This window comes from Vanessa cardui, chromosome 5 (genome assembly GCF_905220365.1).
Source record: "Vanessa cardui chromosome 5, ilVanCard2.1, whole genome shotgun sequence".
Lineage (NCBI taxonomy): Eukaryota > Metazoa > Arthropoda > Insecta > Lepidoptera > Nymphalidae > Vanessa > Vanessa cardui.
Genome location: NC_061127.1, coordinates 8,130,071 through 8,150,365, shown reverse-complemented (window position 1 = coordinate 8,150,365; position 20,295 = coordinate 8,130,071). Strand labels below are relative to the sequence as shown.

The window sequence follows — 20,295 nt, the reverse complement described above, 5'->3', positions numbered from 1 at the left end:
TAATCAACAGCCACCTATGTGAGGTGACCTCACATGAGCACAAACAGTTCTTTGAAGCTAGTATATATTATTTTTTATTCTTTATGTTACATTTCCAAACTTACACGTTAACCTTCCTCGGTTCTTCAAATACACTGTACACTTGAGGCCTTCGGGTCATATTGACCCGATGGCAAAAATATGGAGTAATTGTTTTGAATTAAATACAAAATTTAATATTTAAATCATAATATTTTTAAATCATATTTATTAAATACGAATAAAATCACATTAAACGACTATATTATACGTATATTGCTCATTATCTTGGCAACACGAAAGGCACAAAACTTCAGAATGTTTTAGTCATATTATGTATTTCTTACATTTTATACAGATTTTTGATGAATTTACATCTTTTGAAGATGGACATACACTGCACCTTTTCCTTTTATTAGAACTCTGAGTAGTTGAATTATTAGTTGTCTCGGTAACATCTGACTGTATTCGTACTTCATAGCACTAATTCCCGCGAAGCATTTGTCCGAAGAAGAGTTTGCCTACGCTCGATGTGATCATTTACCAATCCCATGTCTAATTTCTCTAGAAATTGTTTCCAGTCTGGATGGGTGTCACGGTATAATAAGAAAGCATAGAAACATGAAATATCAATCATATTATGAAATATAACTATTGGCCACCTTCTTGTCATTCGTTGTCACAACTATAGGCCGATGCCATTTTATCTAGAAAGTCTACAGCACCTTTTCTTGTCCATGATCATTTTTGGTTTCTTCTGCTCTGAATGATGTATTCTGTTTTTTTTTGTGATTTGTGCTCAACAGAATTACATTTTTATTGAGAGAACCATTTTTGAATTGAATGCAACAGTAGATGAAACACAGGTTTAGGATAATTCTCCATTTCACTAACTATTTTATCTTCAGAATTTATATCGTAGTTTAGGATTTACGAAATCATAGAATTAGTCAAATTGTGAGCCATTTCAAACACTAGCGGAATACGTCCGATCCAAACAACAAATGAATCATATAAAAATAATCGTCTCACGAAACTAATGTAATGTAACCGGATGCAGATGAAAACAAATATTTTTCTCAATTTACTTTCAACAATAACACAATCAGTGATGATTGAGGTTTGACTAATATTTATAAATTGTAACCATATCCTTAGAATTCAACAAAGCATTATTGTTAACGAACACGGGCTTTTCTGACCCGAGGGTTTTTTTCATACTCGGGTATTATTGACCCGAGGAACCTAAGATGGAAAAAACTTATTCTAGCTAAGATATGAGACTTTTCTATAATTTTACAGTACTGATATAGAGTGAATACATAATTAATAATTGTCCTGAAGTCTTAATAAATTATATTAAAAATTACAACTTTTATTGCCAGTTAAACATCAGATTCGGGTCAATATGACCCGAAGAACCGAGGAAGGTTAAAATATATACATTTAAACCGCAATAAGTCTAATATTGAATTGGAAATAAGGATTTTATTATTGTTTCACTAAAAACTATTTCAATCAATCAATCAGCCCACTGCTGTCCACTGCTGAACAAAGGTCTAAATCAATTAAAAACAAAAAAAAAACTAAAAACGAAACTAAAAACTATTTAGTATTATTTAGGTATTCAAATGACACATAATTTACATTTAGCATTTTTGTATATTACTTTTAGTAACTTCAAAATGTAATACGGAGAGTAATTTCTTTTTTTTTTCTTATTTTTAATTATTAATTTATTACATTAAATTATTTACTTCTATAATTTGGAGATCTTTAGTTTAAGTCATGGGTTCTGGTGGTATCCCTATTTGTCTATTACAATTTTCAATATATTTAAAATTTATTTCATCTGTTAAATGAATCTTTTGTGTCAATGATTTTGTAAATTTAATCTGTATTTGACTTGTTTTGAAGGACTGTGTTAAGGAAGTTGTGTCACAATTTGCGTTTCAACTAATATAATGGCTGATTCGTAGTAATATAACAAAAGAAATCTACTGATTTCGATCATACGATAAATATTTTGCATAAAATATTCAATACCATATGTACAATATTAATCATAAAACATTAAGCCATAGAAAAGTGTGAACAGCGTATTCTCAAAATTTAGTCTTAAAATATGGAATCTCCAAAACAGTTAGATCAGGAATCAGTGGAATATTGGAAGGAACAAGCAAAACATTATGAACAGAAGTAGAATCAGCTTATAATTTACTATTAGATTCTCTTAATAGGTGATAATGTTTGTATTAAATATTGATTTTATTGTGTAGGGCAAGAGACATACAACAGGAATTAGATGAATACACAGAAAACTCGGCACAACTTGAAAAGGAATTAGAGGCTTCATTAGAGCAAGTTGAAAAACAAAATAGAGATTTGGATCATCAAAATCAACGGCTTCAAAATAAAATTGATGATCTCAAGGTTTGACATTAATTTGTAATATTGTGTCATGGGTTAAAACGACGCTGATGAGGTCATTTAGTGGCCGTAACGAGTTTTATTTAAATATTATGTATACATTTTCAGAATAAACTAGACAGAAGTCAACATGAAACAAATGCTTTAGAAAATGAATTAAAGGCACTCAACATAGAAAAAGAAAAACAAGCTATATATATTAGAGAGTTAGAACAAAAAAATGATGATCTGGAAAGGGGGCAAAGGTAATTATTTGTTTTTTATAATGAAAAAATTTTTTATTGAATACAAGTTTATCTCAAGAATATTTAAACTATCGGCATTTGCTTACATGTATATCAATTCACATCAGTTTTTTATTTTCTATTCATTTCTATAGTTAAACTATTTTCTTTGCCTTCTCTCACTATAGATTTCTCTTAATTATATTCTTTCAGCTCTTCTCTAATGGCAACCTGTTACTATAATAATTTTGTCTTATTTTTAGAATCATATCAGAATCAGTGTCTTGTATAGAAACTTTATTAAATCAAGCATATGAACGCAATGCAGTTTTAGAAAGTGAAGTAGATGAAATGGAGAATTTGAGGGTGAGATTGCAAAGAGCAACAGATGAAGCCAGAGGTATGTTTTTTTACATATATTATAATAATAATGCAACATATGTAATTAAATTTTTGAAGAAAATATTTGTTTCTTTAAAATGTGTGTTTGATTTCGACAGTATGGTTGTATGACCAATAAAGCTAAACTAAAAAAATTATAATTATTAATATTGTCAAATAATAAGTTTTAATATTCATTAAAATCAACTTACAAAAATAGTTTAAAGTTTTTGCAAGTTATATTTTATTTTGCTTGATTTATACTATACATATTTTTAAGAGTCTAAATACATATAAACATATATATATACATACATACTTATTTGAAGGTTCTGCTGGAGTTTTAGTAGACATTACATTTCTTTTACGTACAATAGGTAGAATATGATTTTAAATATTCATAAAAAAATAAGAAGGTATTGCAAAGCATATCATGCATAGTTAGTCATTTATCTCATCAATTTTGATGTTAATTGAAGGTGATTTTAAATAATGGTTAATATATAAATTTTAATAAAATATTTTTCATACTTAATTATATCTTTAATTATATTAAAAAACATTGTACCAACTATCTAAAGAGATTATAAGATATAACTAATTTGACATTGACAACATTCAGTAAAACAGATTTTTTTTATTTCACACAAATCATGTGTTTCCAGATCTCAAGCAAGAATTAAAAGTGATAGAAAAAATTCCAATATTAAAAAAAGAGGATTCCAGTACAAATGAAAATATATGTAATGGCCTCTCAACTAGGTCACAAGTAGAAATAGAAACACAAACTTCTATAACATCACCAAGACGTAAGTTCTTTCATTTTGTATATGCGTCAAAGACATGACATTATGTTTCTCTAGTAAGCAGTACAAATAAATGTAAGTAATAGTTAATAAGAGTTTTTTCACTTTATATTGTAAGCAGTGCTTGAAGAGCTCTTTGATTTTAATTATAATATGTTATAACTTTTAACATTTATAATGTTCATTGAAGTTAATTTATATCCTCATCTGCAAAATTTAGATGAATCATTTTTGTTATTTCATTAGGTGAAGTTAACGGTAATGCATTGACACCATCTTCTCGGGTATCTGCCATAAATATAGTTGGTGATCTTCTTCGGAAAGTTGGGGTAAGTTATACAAGTCTTTATTCAATTGTATTTAGATTTATATTTATTTGTATAGTAGCTATAGTAGTAGTTAGTCTAGGTGTAGTTCAATTAAATTGATGTTTTGTTACGATATGTAGCCAATTAATATAATTGTTTAACCCTCTGACTGTAACAATCAATTGACATAACATGACCAATAGCACCACATATGTTATTCCTATTATTTTTTAGTATTGTATGATACTAAAAATACTATAGTTTACTTAGTTACACACCTTTAAAGTATATAAATTAGAATATACTTTGTTTTTTGATGACTTTAAGATACATATTGTTACTATTAGGCTATTATCAATACATTATTATATCAAGTTTTGTAAATTTGGTGACTAGTCCATCCTTTAATGTGTAATATCCATTTTCAGTAGTTGGTTCAATTCTTTTTCATTACATTGACATATTCATGTCAAGACTATCATGGCGTATGCGTACGACCTAAAGCCTACTTCTTCGGTGTATAGATAAATATAAGAAATACTTTTTGTGATACAAATAATTGTCACTCAAGACAATTATTTGTATCACAAAAATCAAGTTATAGCCACTATATGGTGTTTCACTTACCAGACCACTGTTTATATCGATTGATACATGTGATTGACAAGTCTTAGAAAAACATTCTGGGAAATTGATGGTATTTACAAAAGTAAATATTTACTTTCTTCCTGTATAATATTAGAATTTATAATTCGAATATTTACGTTTTATATACGAAATTTTAGCATAGCAGAAAATATTCTCAAACCATTAAGTTTAAAATTATCACTGAATGATGCATAAGATTCTGATAACTTAAATTCTGTGTTAGCGGTCAAAGGGTTGAACTAATATCAATTTTAATAATAAATAGGCATATTCAAATAGTTTATTCACTAAATATGTATCAAAAACTTTAATGCTTTAAACTTCCATAAATATCAATATATAATTCGAATACATATATTGTTCATTTAAAATTTTTGACATAGTATATTTATTGAACCAAAACTAGTTATTATGTATTTGTTATATATATATGTTGTAGTTTAGGTCATATTCATTGTATATTATTTATGTATTTCATCTATTTTCATAACACACTAGTATTTTTATTTATTATACAGACATATATTTCCTTTTATTCCTCTTTATATTTTTATATATAATTCCTCACTAAAAAAAGAATATAAATATCCGTTTAGTATTTTTGATATAATGAATTTATTAATATTTATTTAAATAGTTTCTATATATTATTTTAAGGTCTTCAATTTGTAAATCAATAATTAAACTATTTGTCTATAAATAACATAAGTATATAATGTATTGTAATGTATTATATATAATACCAATATAAATATATATTAGTTGTAATTAGACAAATTTGCACCGGCCATAACTAGTTCTGTAAATTTGCAGCCATTTTGATTAAAATTAGATTTTACGTTTGAATTGTTTTACTTTTTTTTTAATTAAGATTATAGATTTATTTATATAATAGATCTATAGCTTATGTAAAATATAAGTAAGTCCACAGTTAGTTACGTTAGATATTATTGCATGCTTTTATTTTTGCATGGTTGGCTTGTATTACGTAGTATGCACGATGTTTATTGCTTGCAGCTTGAAAGATTTCTTTGCCGTGAATGTGGTAAGGTCAAATGTTCGTGTGGCCTGGAAACCAATGGTGAACAAGTCGTTGTCCAAAATCATCCACCGTTGGATAGTAAAGTTGAAAATGAAAGCACCAAGCTTGGTGTCGCCGTACAAAACAATGACTTGGATGATCCTATTGAGTATCGTAAACCGGCTGAGCTTACACGTCAATATTCAAGATCTGAGCAATTAAAGAGTAATTCACAAAAGGCCCTCCCGCTATCGACACATAGGTCGTCCGAGCAACCGTTTGTGAGATCTTATCAAGCCGAAAACGGCAAATTGAGGAGGTCTTTCATCGTCAGGTCTAGGGAAAGTCTCGAGAATTTTCTTAATTTCACATCAACTAGAAAAGGACCGGACCAGAGCAAAGGGAAACAAATATTGCGGCAGCAGTTTTAGTAGTTGTTAATGTTTGCTGTGTAGATAGAGGTTCGGAAACGCCATACAATAAGGGTTGCTTGCACTTATATCTGCGACAACGTTATGTTATCACGATGTACAGTTACGTAATGATTAATTTCACTTCTTTTATTATGCAGACAGCTTTTGTATCACCTGTGAGTATTTCATTGCAATACTTCTTTAAAAGCATGTTTTTATTAGCATGACTCGGAGTTTACTTCCGTGAATCCCGATATAGATGTTTAAATATTTTTTGAACCCTTTAAATATTTAAAAAGATAATATAAATTAAATATAATTCATATTAAACTAGAAGGTATAACGAAGCAGCCCTTATTGCTAGATATAAAACTATTAATAATGCTAGTATGTAATATAAAATACATTTAAGTATCGTAGAATTAGTTGTTCTATTGTTTGATGTTTAGTACAAATTTAGAATTTTATATTGTACATATTAACATAACACATAGATTAACAAAATTGCATATTCGATAACACTTTGACATCAGACTCCATGACTTTGACGTCAACACGTATTATTGAATGTGCGAGATTCATAAATAAGTCTCGACTCTTGGTAATGTTTTGTAAAACTTAGCGTTTATTTGTTTAGATGTCTGGCTTTTTAGGTTTTTGTTATGTCTCTGTAGTAAATTCCAATTGCAGAAGGATTAAGAATTCTTCGATTTACATATTCTGTGCGATTTATCAATAATTCTGCTGTTTTATGCACTATGAACTGTATATCTTAACTTATACATCACTATACAATCGACAAAAGATACGATAATCAAACCTTGGATTTGTAAATTCAATTTGTAAGTTACTGATATACATGTCTTTAGATATAATACAACACTATTCCATTTCAATAATTTTAGTAACTATAATTTTGCTTCCAAATTTCCAATTACAACTTTTGCGATCTTCGCAACGCATTTTTAGCGAATTGATAACGAAATTATTAATAATCTCGATCTATGATATCGCTCTTGATTCCTTTCGGTGTGAATAAAGTATAGATATAGATATATATACACCTTAAGATTTAAAAACAAAACAATCGCTGATATTCAGAACCCATTTTTTTACAAATCATGTTGTGTGAATTAAATCTCTACTACTTCTGCCATTGGAATAGACTATGCACATTTAGGTGGAGGTATTACTCACACACAGTTACTTCGTAATCACCCACTAATATTAACATCATTCATGTTCGATTTTCTTCATTGTAGGCTTTGGAATCAAAGTTAGCATCGTGTCGTGGTACAGTTAGACCTAAAGAGCATTCACCAAATCCAAGCTCGGACGTGAATAAGGACTACAGGTGTGTACTCAAGAACTAAGACTTGCCGACATTCGTTAGCTCTTATAGTAACAATACTATAAACGAAAACATTGCTTCATGTTCATGTACTCCCCACTTGTTTATTGTCATCTAATGTACTGTGATCGTAATCACACTTTCCTAATAATACTAATATCTGTGATGATAAAGAGAAAATAGTTTAGAAATGTTTGTAAAAGATGATTTGATTTTGGCCTACCCACCGGAGACGAAAAGTGAGACACGGCACATACTGCCTTCATGCACTGAGTTTCTCTTAGTTAACTTCTAAAAAAAAAAAGAAGCAATTTAACACGTAACAGATTACTTACCAGCCCAGTTTATAAAGTTATTAATGCCTCACGATTGGCTTTACAAGCTATGCCCAAGAATGAAAGTTAGCTAATAACAATAACAGTCTGAGCGAGCAAACAATTTTCGATGTAAGTAAAGCCCATAAAATAATTAGATTCGCATTTATCTTCGTCGTATAACATAATATGAATATATTATATATTTTTGAGCATTTTAATTTTTGTAAATAATATCTAAATGTAGAGAAATCGTTAATATTACAAAATTTTATGGACTTTTTAACATTTATAGTATTTTAATATAAAATATGCTCTTATTTATATATTGCTAATGATTTTTTTTTCACTAATTTTTTATTTACGAAAAGAATTTTGGCAGAATCTTTAATAACAGTTTAATGTTTCTAGTCTCCTTGTTTAAAATCAAATTGTGACTAACGTAACAATAATTTGTGTTATATTATGAAGTTTAGCTGTTTCGTAGCAATGTAATATAGCGTTTGTCTTTTCTATGTTTTTGGATTTATATCGAAATAGAATTAATTAGCTACTAATAAGTCTTAGATACATTTGTACCTACTACAACTCATGTTTACATTCCTATGGCTCTCAACTGAAATGAAATAAATATAATATATTTTAAAGTATTATACAAAACAATAACATAATAATGATAATTTGTGCATACGTTAATTAAAATTGAGTTCAACACATTTGTCTAAAGCACAGATGCAAGTCTCAAGACTCAGGAGTGTGCGGTACAAATGTAAACAAATCTAACGGTCTTGCCCTAGAAATTAATCAGATGTGTTTAATGTACAAAATCACATTAGTATATTTTTTATACTTTTCGATGTTTGTAAATGTGCTCAATACGCCTCTAAGAAACAATAAATCTAAACTTTAGATAATACTGTAACAATTTAACCAGTTCACTTAGAACATAGAATTCAATGTTTTTAATTTGAGTGTTAAATAGTTCATTGGATTCTTTGTGTCTTTCATTAAAGGCAGTAGTTAATTACAAATAAAATTTTATCGTAAAAAAATCTCTTTTATAATCAGGCGTCTCTGAATACTTATAAATAATTAATCTATTTGTGCGGTAGTTTGTGATTACAGCAATAATTATAGCCATTGTGACGTACATGAGCAGAGTGTCCATGTTAGCCGTGTATATGTCGAAAATTGTTTGAGTGGGTTGACTTGGCCTTCATACAACAAATAAGATGTATATTGTTATTTAATAATTATACGATAGAAATGCCCAGTCTGCTGCATATAGTTTAAGTAACTAAGCATTTATACATTCACATGTGTGGTGACCAGACAATTTTTATTTTTGTGCGCAATAAAAAAATACGTCGAGGCAACTTTATGTTTTATTTCTACAATACAATAAATACATATTACACAATCTGTTTTCCTGTAAAAATATTTGATACGATATTACTCCATTCAATTTGTTTTGATACATGCACCGGTGGTCTAAAGTTTTTCATTAGATCTTGAAAAGATTTATTAAACAATTTTACTTTGAGAACTAATGATGGTGTATTTTTATCTTTATCTCCTTTGACCTCTTCAATTAATATATTTCCTGAAAAATAAAAATGTTTAATGTGTGTATGAAACATTTTATATAAAAAGTAGGTTTAAATCATCAAATAAATTCAAACAAAAGAATTTACCTGCTAACTTAGGTGACTGTGATACCCAAAGAACTATTATATAAAAAGGAAGAGTTTGTATAGTGTATATTATTTTTGCTAAAATATACTGCACTGCGAGAGATAAAACTCTGAACTGAAATAAACAACAGGTGAGTAAAATTAAATACATATTTTGTTAGCTTTTGTGTTAATACAGTAAACTTTTAACTTTAACAATAATTACTTACCATAGTAAAAACAATGTAGTACATAACTGTAGTTGGCAGTAACAAAAGTAATATTGTAAAAGCCACTGTACCCACAAATAACTCTTGGTTAGTATATTCACAGGAATCAATGCCACCTCTCAGCGGATTATACTTTCTACCTACAAACAGTCTCAACAAGGCTTTAAGCCCTGATATTTGTATGTTAAAAAGTCTGTAACAAAAACATGTATTTTTTATTTTATGATGGAACTTAATTGGACTTGATTTTGTCTCCTTTAAATAAGTGTATTTATACAATCAAGACATTTTAATGAAAAGCAAGTCATGGATTGAATATAATAAACATTTGTTTTGAAATTAAATGTAATATATATTATTATATAATATAGAACCTTGTTTGCAAAATCTCATTTAGTAAAAATTGATTAAAATTGAATTCTAAGATTATAGAGCATGTATAATTCTCAATTGTACCTGGCTGCATACACATATATGCAATAGGAGTGGAATGTGGCCAAGCAGATCATATCTGATATTATAGCTGCTTGGAAAGTGAAGCCCAAATAACCGAGGTATTGATATAGATGCAATATTACATCCAACTTTTCACCAGATACATCTGTAAATGCTCATTCATCTGTAATTACCCATGATTATTTGAAATGTCCTCTATTAAGGAAAATGTTTTTTCTTTTATTTAAAATCCTGACTAATGTTTTACATATATACAAAAGTGAGTTTGTTTGTTTCATTCTGCTATCTTAACTGCTCAATTGACCATTATCAAATTTAGTATACACATTATCAGAGGTCAGAAATGGACAAAAAGTGCCTGAAACTGTAATTCCCTGGCAAAGACAGGAATAAGTAGTTATAGAATGTTGAGAGTTTACAAATTTAAAAAATTTGTTCTTACCTATGAACAGCCACCATAATTCAACATGGTACAAAAAATATTTTCCCAACATTTTATTGAAAGCATTATTTAATTTTAGTCCTGCTGGAGCACCCATTAGCCATTTAAGTAATGAATACATTAAATTTACTAAATTCTGTAAAAGTGATATCTATTAATAATTTGAATATATTTTTAACATATAATTAAAATTCATTTAAATACCTCCAAAACACCCATCAATAACATTCCCAGGTCTTTTTTACTGGAAATAACCAAGTGTAGAAATAAGCAGCCTAATATTACATCAACCAATATAGCCAATAATAAATTACCCTCTTTTATAGAAACCTGAAATAGTTAAAAGAAACTGTTTATGATAATATGAAGAACAATCACTTAATTGTAATTAAGCTTCACATCAGAAGGGAATTGTTAGTTTTAATCACTAAACCTGAACATTATAAAAACTTACTTTTTTCTTATTCCTCACTGATTTCCAAAGCCAGTTCAATAAGTAAATGTAATTATAAACATGTTGAACAAGCATGGATGAAGTAAACCAATTATTATTTTTAAAAGAAGATTCACAGACTATGTTACAACAGTCCCCAGCATCTTTATGGATCAAATCTTGTAAAGTTGAAAAGTAGTCATCATTTTTACATATTGTTTCTGAATTTCGCACTTTATTATAATCATATAATAATAATATACAGTCTGCATCAGTCTTTGGTTTACCTTTGATAATTAAACTGTTGATTTGGGGATACTCATTTCTGTTTGTTATGAACCAATTTTCAACTTTTATGTGTTTCTTATCAAAAACACTGTTGGAGCTATATCCATAAATAATATTCTCCTTTGGGTTAGTTTTAAATATTTTCGGACTGTTTGCATATGTAGTAATGAATATCGTTAGACAATTATGATCATTGTTATCAATGTATCCTTTATAAAACAAATCTTTATTATCGTCGGGCAGCACAGGCAATAATATTTTAATGAGTTTAGACATTTTATGCATTTATTTTATTAAATTGTTCAGTACAAAAACAAATAAAAAACTATGCATTATTCTCTTGTAAAATTATTAAGAACAACATCAAACGATAATCACTGAAGCTATATTTAACGTTTATCTTTATTTTATACAGGTTCCTTAAAATTATAAATTCATTAAGTTTTATTTTTTCATTTGTATAGGCTGTAATTATAAGCCTTTCAATAACCTATTCTGAATATTAATTTAAACTATCAGTAAAGAAATTGGAATCATAATATTTTGTAAAATTCAAAATAAAATTGACTGTCAATGTCTAAGTATCAAAAGTTGCCCGTGAGCAATAATATTGATACTATCGACAATTTTGCAAAGGCCATTACTTTTAACCTAAACTATGGATATCCTGAATAGTTTTCGAAGTCAACTATTGATAGTTCTGCAACACAGCTATAGATATATGGGCGCAGTCTAATTACACTATAAGTATAAAACTACCTTCAAGGAAATAAAGGACTTCTGTATGTAAGCTAGAGCAAAAAGGAAAACATTTTGTCACTACAAACAATTTTTAACAAAATTTTACATAAAAATATATAGTGAAATAAATAATTACTATATCCGTTTTTACTGGTTATGAGAGGGCTGCTTAAATTTTACCTGAGATAATCGACATAGTTAATCTATAATATGTTATTTGCTCTTGTATTTTCGCAAACATTCTACGCGATGATTTCTACAGTACAAGTATTTCGTATTTAATTAAGCCCTTCCTGTTACTTAGATAAATGCATAAATCTATAAATACCCTTTTTATGGAAGTTTATTAACTTTTTGAAATTGATTATTTTTCTTAATGTTTAAATAATAATCTGTTCCAAATACATGCTCTATTATTTTTTATCTGTATCTATCTTATTCTTTCCTTCCTTTCTTGACGAACGATTCACATTTCAATTGTTGTCACTTTTCGATCGCCATTTTCTCGGACTCTTTTATTGGCATCATAATTGTACATCGCTTATTGAGTTAGATTTCCTTTAGTGTTTAATTGGCTTTCGCTTAGCTTAAGCGTAAAATCGTTTTTTTGCATTTAGTATGCTCTAATAAAATATTTGTTCATATTCAATAAACAACCAATACGTGACCATGTCCGCTCACGAGCAAATGAGGGCAATGTTAGATCAATTAATGGGCACTGCTCGTAATGGTATTGTTTTTATGCTATATTATTAATTTTAAATTTGCATTTATTTTTAATTTTCATGTTATATTTCTTCATTGTAATAAAATCGTTTCAGGTGAATCCGATCGGCACGGAGTTAAATTTTATGATGATACGGTTTGCAAATCGTTTTTACTGCAGTGCTGTCCACATGAAATTTTATCATCGACCGTAAGTGTTTCTTTTATATTATTGGAGGGTTAAATGGTATTTTGAATATCTGAGATTTTTATGTATAATTTTTAGATACACAACAAAATATTTGGTGTGCAAATTTCGTATTAAGCAAGCAAGCAAAGATTTATGTTTGGTTTTGTCTCAGAAATTCTAATATGGGTTTTGCTATTTTTCAAATCATTTATGTTAGGATATTGCAATAATTGTTCTTTTATTATATATTCTAAACTTATTTAAATAATTGAAACAAAATTATATCCTAATATACATGAGTTCTTCATACTGTCATATCTTGTATTATAATCCGTAGTCTTAGGACGTTATTACATCAGAGTGGCATTAACTGTGGTGAAATATGCTTTTCAGAAAATGCCCAACACTAGTCTTTATTGTTCATCACAATACTTAACAGATGAGGGATAGATTGTAAGAGTTAGGCTGTTCTGTAAGTACCAAGATGTACGTATAACATTTCTAGTTAGCTGATTGTACTCTTACTGCTATGCAGGAATTAATTTAAAACTCTCTCTCAGGCTTTAAAAAAATATAATAATTTGTTCTTCGGTTTCTAATGCTGCTTTGGTGAGTACATGTAAAAATTATTCAAAAAATTTAAGCTGGGGAGAACAATTTGCTGATTGATTGTAACTACATTGGGTACGTACCATGCTGTTTACGTGGCTAGATCAAGAAGATATAGAAAAGATGCATGCATCAGATGTAACACAAATATACAATAAATTTACAAATGAGAGTTAAATTTTATTAAAATAGGATTTAAAATAGCAAGTGTTAAATTGATACTAGGTAATTATCATCATTTAGACAGAAAACAAAACAGATTTTAAGGTCTCATTTCTTGCTTATAGTTTTCCCTATATAATCCACACACAGTTAAAAAAAGATGGTCTTTGATGGACACAATCACTTTTCCCCATTTATTTTATTTATATTATGCTCCTTGCATATTTTTCATTTGATGAAAGTAATTACTGGAATAGAATTTTTCGGGTTCACAACACATTATAATTTAATTCTATTTGAAAACTAATTTGAATCACTGTTTAGTATTTAACTAGGACCTAGTCATAAATATAATACATTACAACTCAATGAACTGGCTAAACATGCAAGAGTATTTTTATTTCTAAATTAATAAAAAATCAATGTATATTGTAAATTTTTAAACTTTATTGAAAGTTAAATATTTTACATAATAACTTCTTAAACACATAAAAATTGTATTAGGAACAGATATTTGAAACTAGTGTGCAAATATAAAGTGTTAACATGAGATTTCTTGATGATTCAAGTGTTTATGAAATTGTGAGATTGTTTTAAGGCTGGTTAGGGTAATCGAGAGGGTGTTGCCAGATGTTTGTAAGTATAATAAGTATGGCAAAATAAATGGGCTGGTGATACAGGATGAGCTGTGTTGGTGACATTGTATGTATTTTCTTGCAACAATTTATTTAAATTATTTTGGGGTTTATTTTAAATGTCTGTTTTTATACTGTTTACATGCACGCACATTTTGCTATACAATTATTGTTTAATTATTTTTTAAAAGGCAAAATTAAATCAGTTGAAATAATTTGTTGCAATAAAGGCGTTTGTGTAAACAGAAATGATTTTGTATCATAAAAAATGGAGAACAAATAATGTTAAATATTGATGATAATTAATATTTATTAATATTATATGGTAAAAATATTAAATGGAATATTCACATATTTCAGAAATAAATGAATGGGTTTTTCACAAATCTTCACTATAATTTATTAAAATAAATTGATGTCTCAAATATTTTATCAGTTTAAATTAAATAATGTGTAAAAATTTGTTATGAAAGCTTGTTGAAACTATTTGCTTCCAACTGTTTTGTGAACAATTATTATTTTCTTATAAGAATAACTTCTTGTCCTCTGTCCATTTATTGGTTAGATATTTGAAAAATACTTTTCATGTTATTGTTATTTTAATTGCAGCGTATGGATTTAGGTGAGTGTCCTAAAATACATGATCTGGCTCTGCGCGCGGACTATGAATTAGCCTCGAAAACCAAAGATTATTTCTATGACATTGATGTGAGTATAAACAGGGCTTTTTTAAATTATTTTCTTTGTTAGTGGCATTTCACATTGTGCTATGTAGATCGGTGAGTTAAAGTTGTCTTTTAAATAGTGTTTAGAGCTAAGCTAAATCAGTGGCACATAAAGTTGACATTATTTTCATTCATTGAAGATACACATCTTTTTACCAATTTTTTATTACAATTCATAAATTTTGAGTAAGTTACTGATAAATATTTAGAATTTATATGTCACCAGTAATGAATATTATAATTACATTGTTAAGGCCACAGAACATTTGGAGGCATTCATCGCTGATTGCGATCGTCGTACCACCGCCGCCAAGCAAAGGCTGGCAGAGACACAGGAGGAATTATCGGCAGAAGTGACAGAGAAGGCAAATGCTGTCCATGAATTGGCAGAACAGATTGGTCAAAAGTTGGCACGGGCCGAAGCCCTTGGTGAGGAGGGTATGGTCGAGGAGAGTGTGAAGCTTATGGGAGAGGTACAAATGTCACAAATATATTTCCTCTTCTAGTAATATAATAAAGTTTCCATAACAATAATCATTATAAAATTTTTGAAAAATTTGGTAATGAGTAGTCAATTAAACCAATCTTTTTTTCGCTCTAGATAGATGAATTGCGCAAGAAAAAAGCAGTAGCAGAACAAGAGTATCGGAATTCTATGCCGGCGTCGTCGTACCAACAGCAGAAATTACGTGTTTGTGAGGTTTGCTCCGCTTATCTCGGCATACACGACAACGACCGACGTCTCGCCGACCACTTCGGTGGAAAGCTGCATCTCGGTTTTATCACAATCCGTGAAAAGCTATCGGACCTTAAAGTGAGTACTCGAAATATACTTTAGTATAACATTGAATTGCTATTTACTGAGTGATTTCGAGAGTCGAGATGGCCCAGTGGTTAGAACGCGTGCATCTTAACCAATGATTGCGGGTTCAAACCCAGGCAAGCACCGCTGATTCATGTGCTTAATTTGTCTTTATAATTCATCTCGTGCTCAGCGGTGAAGGAAATCTGCATGTGACAAATTTCATAGAAATTCTGCCACATGTGTATTCCACCAACCCGCATTGGAACAGCGTGCTGGAATATGTTCCAAAACCTTCTCCTCAAAGGGAGAGGAGGCCTTTAGCCCAGCTGTGGGAATTTACAGGCTGTTGTTGTTGTTGTTGTTGAGTGATTTCATTTGCGTAAATTTTGACGTTCATTTTTTTTTTTAGAAAACAGTAGAGAAGCGTCGCGAGGAGCGCGGTGCGAGCGAACGCGAACGCAGCGGCGGGCGGCGACACTACGTGGGCGGGCGCGAGCTGGACCGGCGCGCGCGCAGGCACCGCGAGGCGGGACGCGAGCGAGACCGCGACCGCGGCAAGGAGCGCGAGCGCGACCGCGACCGCGAACGTGACAGGAGGTGAGGGAAATATCATTGTTTCACTCCATTTTTTAATTCCATTCTTGCCAAAAAGATCAAGGTCATTTTGTTATTGGACTTGTTTACTTTGTATATGAATAAGTCTAAATCCTGTCAAAACGACGTCCGTTTTTTGTAATTATATTATAGAAGTCGGGATGGTCGTTAGATTCAATGTGTCCAGTTAGCCTTACAATAAATTGCATCAAATTCGATCCCTTAATTGGCAGTGACTGAGAGTTAAGAGTAACTGGGAGTTACTTTCGCATTTATAATAGTAGTAAATGTATATAGACCAATTGAATGACGGCGTAACTTTATTATATGACGTATTTATTTGTTTTTAAAATTTACAGGCGTAGTCGTTCGCGTAGCAAGAGCAAACGAGAAGGTTCACGTGAAAAATCCCGTGGACGCGATCGGGAACGTGAACGTGAGTCGCGTCGCAGCAGATCTCATCGTTCTTCGTCTCGGGAACGGAGGCGTGACTGATATCGCATAAGAAAATAACATGCCAGGGTCCAGTCTTTTCAAAATTACAGAGCCGAACCATTTATTTATTGGTATTCATGACCAAAATACTTTTTTTTTGATTACTTACTTTTGTATTCATCAGTCATGAGAATGATATCAACTAACATTTAAATACTTTAAAATATATTAAAAAACTTCTCAAATGACTAAATATATAAGGACCTCTGGGTACCTGGCTATTACACAAGATTTTAAGTAGTTTGTCATTTCTCCAGTCATCAAGGTTTTTGATAATAAATGAAATATCAAGGTGATAATTTATTAGTATTAAAAACAGCTTAGAAAAAGGAGATAGCTTTAGTAGTGTCATGGTATTACTACCAAAATAATTATGACAATACAGTTAAAAATTTGGATATAGTGTCCTCTAATCTTAAAACTGGAATTGTATTGAATTGCAATTATAAATAGTGACTGGACCTACTAAGTCCGATAAAATCAGTTGAAAATTTTCATCTTGATTGTTTTGAGTAGATAAAAGAGTAACTCGTATAAGTTCATATTATTATATTTGAGTGAATTTGGTAATATATATTGTTGGTCGATTGCATGGATGCTATATTATACATTAGATGATGAATTTCAATGCCTTGTTCTGGATTATTTGAAAATAAAGACAATATTTGTATCTCATACATTAATACATATTTATTATTTTTAAAGGGGAAAATTGAATTAAATTTATTTTATATTTGAAAAGTTTTCCAGAATGGGGTTCCAGTTTACTAAGTGTAACATTTTATATCTAGTAGGAGAATAGAATGTAATTTGTCTTGTATTGTTTTTAAGATAAAGTTACAGAATAAAGTAAATAAACTTATTCCTAAACTGAAGCTATGTTCATAGTTTATTTTTAATAATTTTATTTGTGCCTAAGTGAAATACACTATGCTTAATTTCTATATTTATTAGCATATGCTGTTTTAGGCACGCCAGAGAAGTTATTTCAAGTAAATAAAAACACAAAAATGTAAACATAGCCTTACACGCAATTTAGAGGTAATCATTAAAATGTAATAGTTATATAGAAATGTTTTAAATAGAAAATAGAATGGAGTGTGAATAGAATTATAGGTTAATTTCTTAAAATGAATATTGGATTTTAACCATTGAAAAACGAAATAATATCTCCACAAATGAAAGAAATACGTAATATACGAGAAAACGCTTTAACGCATGATTTTAAATATTTGAAAGTGTGATTGGTGTTTTTTTATACACAGATTGACAATAGATTGATTTTGACATTAAATTATAGAGTTTGAATCTTCACTTGTTAAAGGCTAGGGATAACAATGTAATATCTTTCCAATCTTATTATTCACATGTGATGTAGGTGTCTTATTACTATACTGTACAACTATGTCAACATTCAATATATTTAAATATATCTGCCCGACTTCCATTTGAACTAGAATTATTCAATATTGTTTGTTTGGATTATGTAATATCACAAAAATAATAAGTTTGGGGCGAAATATTTTTGTTTATATTGTCAACTTGACGCCAGTTTCCTTTGGGTTTCAAAAAAATTCAAAGGTGTTTATTTAATTATAATTTTTTGTTAAAATAAAATTTGAATGCAAGTACTATTTGTTTTATTGAAAGGTTTTTAATGATTATGGATTTAAGTTACAGAAAGAATGTAATCATAAGATCACAGCTACAGTGCATATTTAATATTAAAACCATAGTTACAATATTACTTGCTGTTATTCAGAAATTATAAATAATCTAAGCCGAGACTACCAAGCAAGATAAACATCAGCTATAATACGAAGTTTTCAGAGTGGACAATATAATGAATAGTTAAAGTAAATTTTATTTTTTGTTACATTTTGCCTATTTGCTAACAAAGTTGAAGGTAACTAAAATCCGACAAAAACTTACGTCTACAAGGGAAAATTATATATTACAAATCCACCTAAATTTGTGAAAACAACTCTTATCTTATCTTTAAATTCGGAAGTCTATTATTTTAACCCTCTAACCGCCACATAATACAGGCGTAGCGTGCTTCCAGGCTACAACTTATGGTGTAGTTTTGCCTTATATTAGAAATCGTTATATTGACGCATTAAACAAAATGTGTAAATTCAATCAAAGATTTGCTAATTTACATATTTCTGTATATTGTTCATAATAATAAGTATTGAATGCTACGTAACTTATATGTCCTTCGTTTTTTTTTGTTTATTAATTTTGTTACTATTCATGAAGCGACACTACTAAGAATATACTAATTATTTTATTGTAAAACATTCAATTGCTCATCAATGCCATTTATCGTATATGGATAGGTCAAAAAACAGCAATACAAAAAGAATAGCACTAAACCTATCATCACGATGGTGGCACTTGTGGAAATGTCAATTTTCCAAAATATGACGTTACTCGATTGGCGCCACTTTAAATCGATAAAGGCCTTGGCAGCCTGTACTATCGATATAATATCGATGTTATATTTTTATTTATTTCTACATCATTAATTGAATATCAAGTTTGAAATCACGGGTATAGCGATGCACGAAAAAGTGCGATATTTGCATTGCACAATATGTGGCACCTTATCCATTTTTTTCTGGATTGGCGGTTAAAGAGTAAGGTTTTTTAATTTTTTATTTCAGTTTATATTAAAGAAAATCATAGGACTTAATATTATAATTCAACTACAAAAACATAACTATAGTATAAAATAGGTACATACTTATATTTATTGAAAAAAAATAATAACTATTTTATCAGTATTTTATTAAGATTAAAGTAAGTAACATTTGAAAATAGCCCCAATTTCTGCATTATAAATAAAAAAAAAAATGAGATAAACATGTATGTCATTTTACATAATTTTTATATATCTATTAAAACTTACTATTAAACGAAAATACACAATGATCTTTTTTGACAGTTATAAAACTATTTCCTGTTTCTCTAGTCCAAACAAATGTACACTATTTAAAATCGGCGTGAAATTGGTATCACATGTACTACAGCCTAAAGCATATTTTTTATGTATCAGTGCAATCCGACCAAAAAATAAGTTTTAAATCAGATATACTTTACAAACATAAAATTGGATACGTTTTTCAAATAAAATTCTACTAAAAATATAATTGACTATGTTAATTAAAAAATAAATTATCAGTTAGCGTTTAT

The 20,295-nt window shown here is 29.2% G+C and overlaps 3 protein-coding genes across 5 annotated transcripts; 2 read left to right on the top strand and 1 right to left on the bottom strand.

Annotated features, from left to right (window-relative positions):
* The first annotated feature begins 1,912 nt into the window (after positions 1 to 1,912).
* LOC124529587 (nuclear distribution protein nudE-like 1) lies at positions 1,913 to 6,969 on the top strand. The gene is made up of 7 exons (XM_047103366.1): positions 1,913 to 2,217; positions 2,298 to 2,451; positions 2,557 to 2,693; positions 2,936 to 3,072; positions 3,719 to 3,862; positions 4,106 to 4,188; positions 5,833 to 6,969. Exons 1-7 carry the CDS (start codon positions 2,144 to 2,146, stop codon positions 6,265 to 6,267), a joined length of 1,164 nt encoding a protein of 387 aa, XP_046959322.1. The 5' UTR covers positions 1,913 to 2,143; the 3' UTR covers positions 6,268 to 6,969.
* Positions 6,970 to 8,667: 1,698 nt separating this feature from the next.
* Positions 8,668 to 11,993, bottom strand: LOC124529586 (phosphatidylinositol N-acetylglucosaminyltransferase subunit Q). Its single transcript, XM_047103365.1, has 7 exons — positions 11,170 to 11,993; positions 10,920 to 11,045; positions 10,716 to 10,851; positions 10,274 to 10,418; positions 9,818 to 10,010; positions 9,609 to 9,723; positions 8,668 to 9,517 (listed from the first exon to the last, which is right to left on the bottom strand). The coding sequence occupies exons 1-7, from the start codon at positions 11,719 to 11,721 to the stop codon at positions 9,327 to 9,329; spliced, it is 1,458 nt and encodes a 485-aa protein (XP_046959321.1). The 5' UTR covers positions 11,722 to 11,993; the 3' UTR covers positions 8,668 to 9,326.
* A 623-nt stretch (positions 11,994 to 12,616) lies between these two features.
* Positions 12,617 to 18,728, top strand: LOC124529997 (putative RNA-binding protein Luc7-like 1). Of its 3 annotated transcripts, none has more exons than XM_047103970.1 (8): positions 12,745 to 12,907; positions 12,999 to 13,093; positions 13,466 to 13,544; positions 15,088 to 15,186; positions 15,458 to 15,676; positions 15,805 to 16,017; positions 16,418 to 16,605; positions 16,962 to 18,728. In XM_047103970.1, the coding sequence occupies exons 4-8, from the start codon at positions 15,091 to 15,093 to the stop codon at positions 17,095 to 17,097; spliced, it is 852 nt and encodes a 283-aa protein (XP_046959926.1). In that variant the 5' UTR covers positions 12,745 to 12,907; positions 12,999 to 13,093; positions 13,466 to 13,544; positions 15,088 to 15,090; the 3' UTR covers positions 17,098 to 18,728. The 3 variants fall into 3 exon arrangements, with proteins under 3 accessions (XP_046959924.1, XP_046959926.1, XP_046959925.1); XM_047103969.1 differs by having other exon boundaries at positions 13,466 to 13,558; XM_047103968.1 differs by lacking the exon at positions 13,466 to 13,544 and having other exon boundaries at positions 12,617 to 12,907.
* The last annotated feature ends 1,567 nt before the right edge of the window (positions 18,729 to 20,295 follow it).

Bases quoted from the DNA above. Each gene is read 5' to 3' on its own strand.
- LOC124529587 (XM_047103366.1), top strand. From the start codon at position 2,144: ATGGAATCTCCAAAACAGTTAGATCAGGAATCAGTGGAATATTGGAAG. The intron at 2,218-2,297 runs GTAGAATCAGCT...TTTATTGTGTAG, and splicing joins GCAAAACATTATGAACAGAA to GGCAAGAGACATACAACAGG. The intron at 2,452-2,556 runs GTTTGACATTAA...ATACATTTTCAG, and splicing joins ATAAAATTGATGATCTCAAG to AATAAACTAGACAGAAGTCA.
- LOC124529586 (XM_047103365.1), bottom strand. From the start codon at position 11,721: ATGCATAAAATGTCTAAACTCATTAAAATATTATTGCCTGTGCTGCCC. The intron at 10,852-10,919 runs GTATTTAAATGA...TCACTTTTACAG, and splicing joins TATTGATGGGTGTTTTGGAG to AATTTAGTAAATTTAATGTA. The intron at 10,419-10,715 runs GTAAGAACAAAT...GAGCATTTACAG, and splicing joins ATTATGGTGGCTGTTCATAG to ATGTATCTGGTGAAAAGTTG.
- LOC124529997 (XM_047103968.1), top strand. From the start codon at position 12,847: ATGTCCGCTCACGAGCAAATGAGGGCAATGTTAGATCAATTAATGGGC. The intron at 12,908-12,998 runs GTATTGTTTTTA...AAATCGTTTCAG, and splicing joins AATGGGCACTGCTCGTAATG to GTGAATCCGATCGGCACGGA. The intron at 16,018-16,417 runs GTGAGTACTCGA...TTTTTTTTTTAG, and splicing joins AAAAGCTATCGGACCTTAAA to AAAACAGTAGAGAAGCGTCG.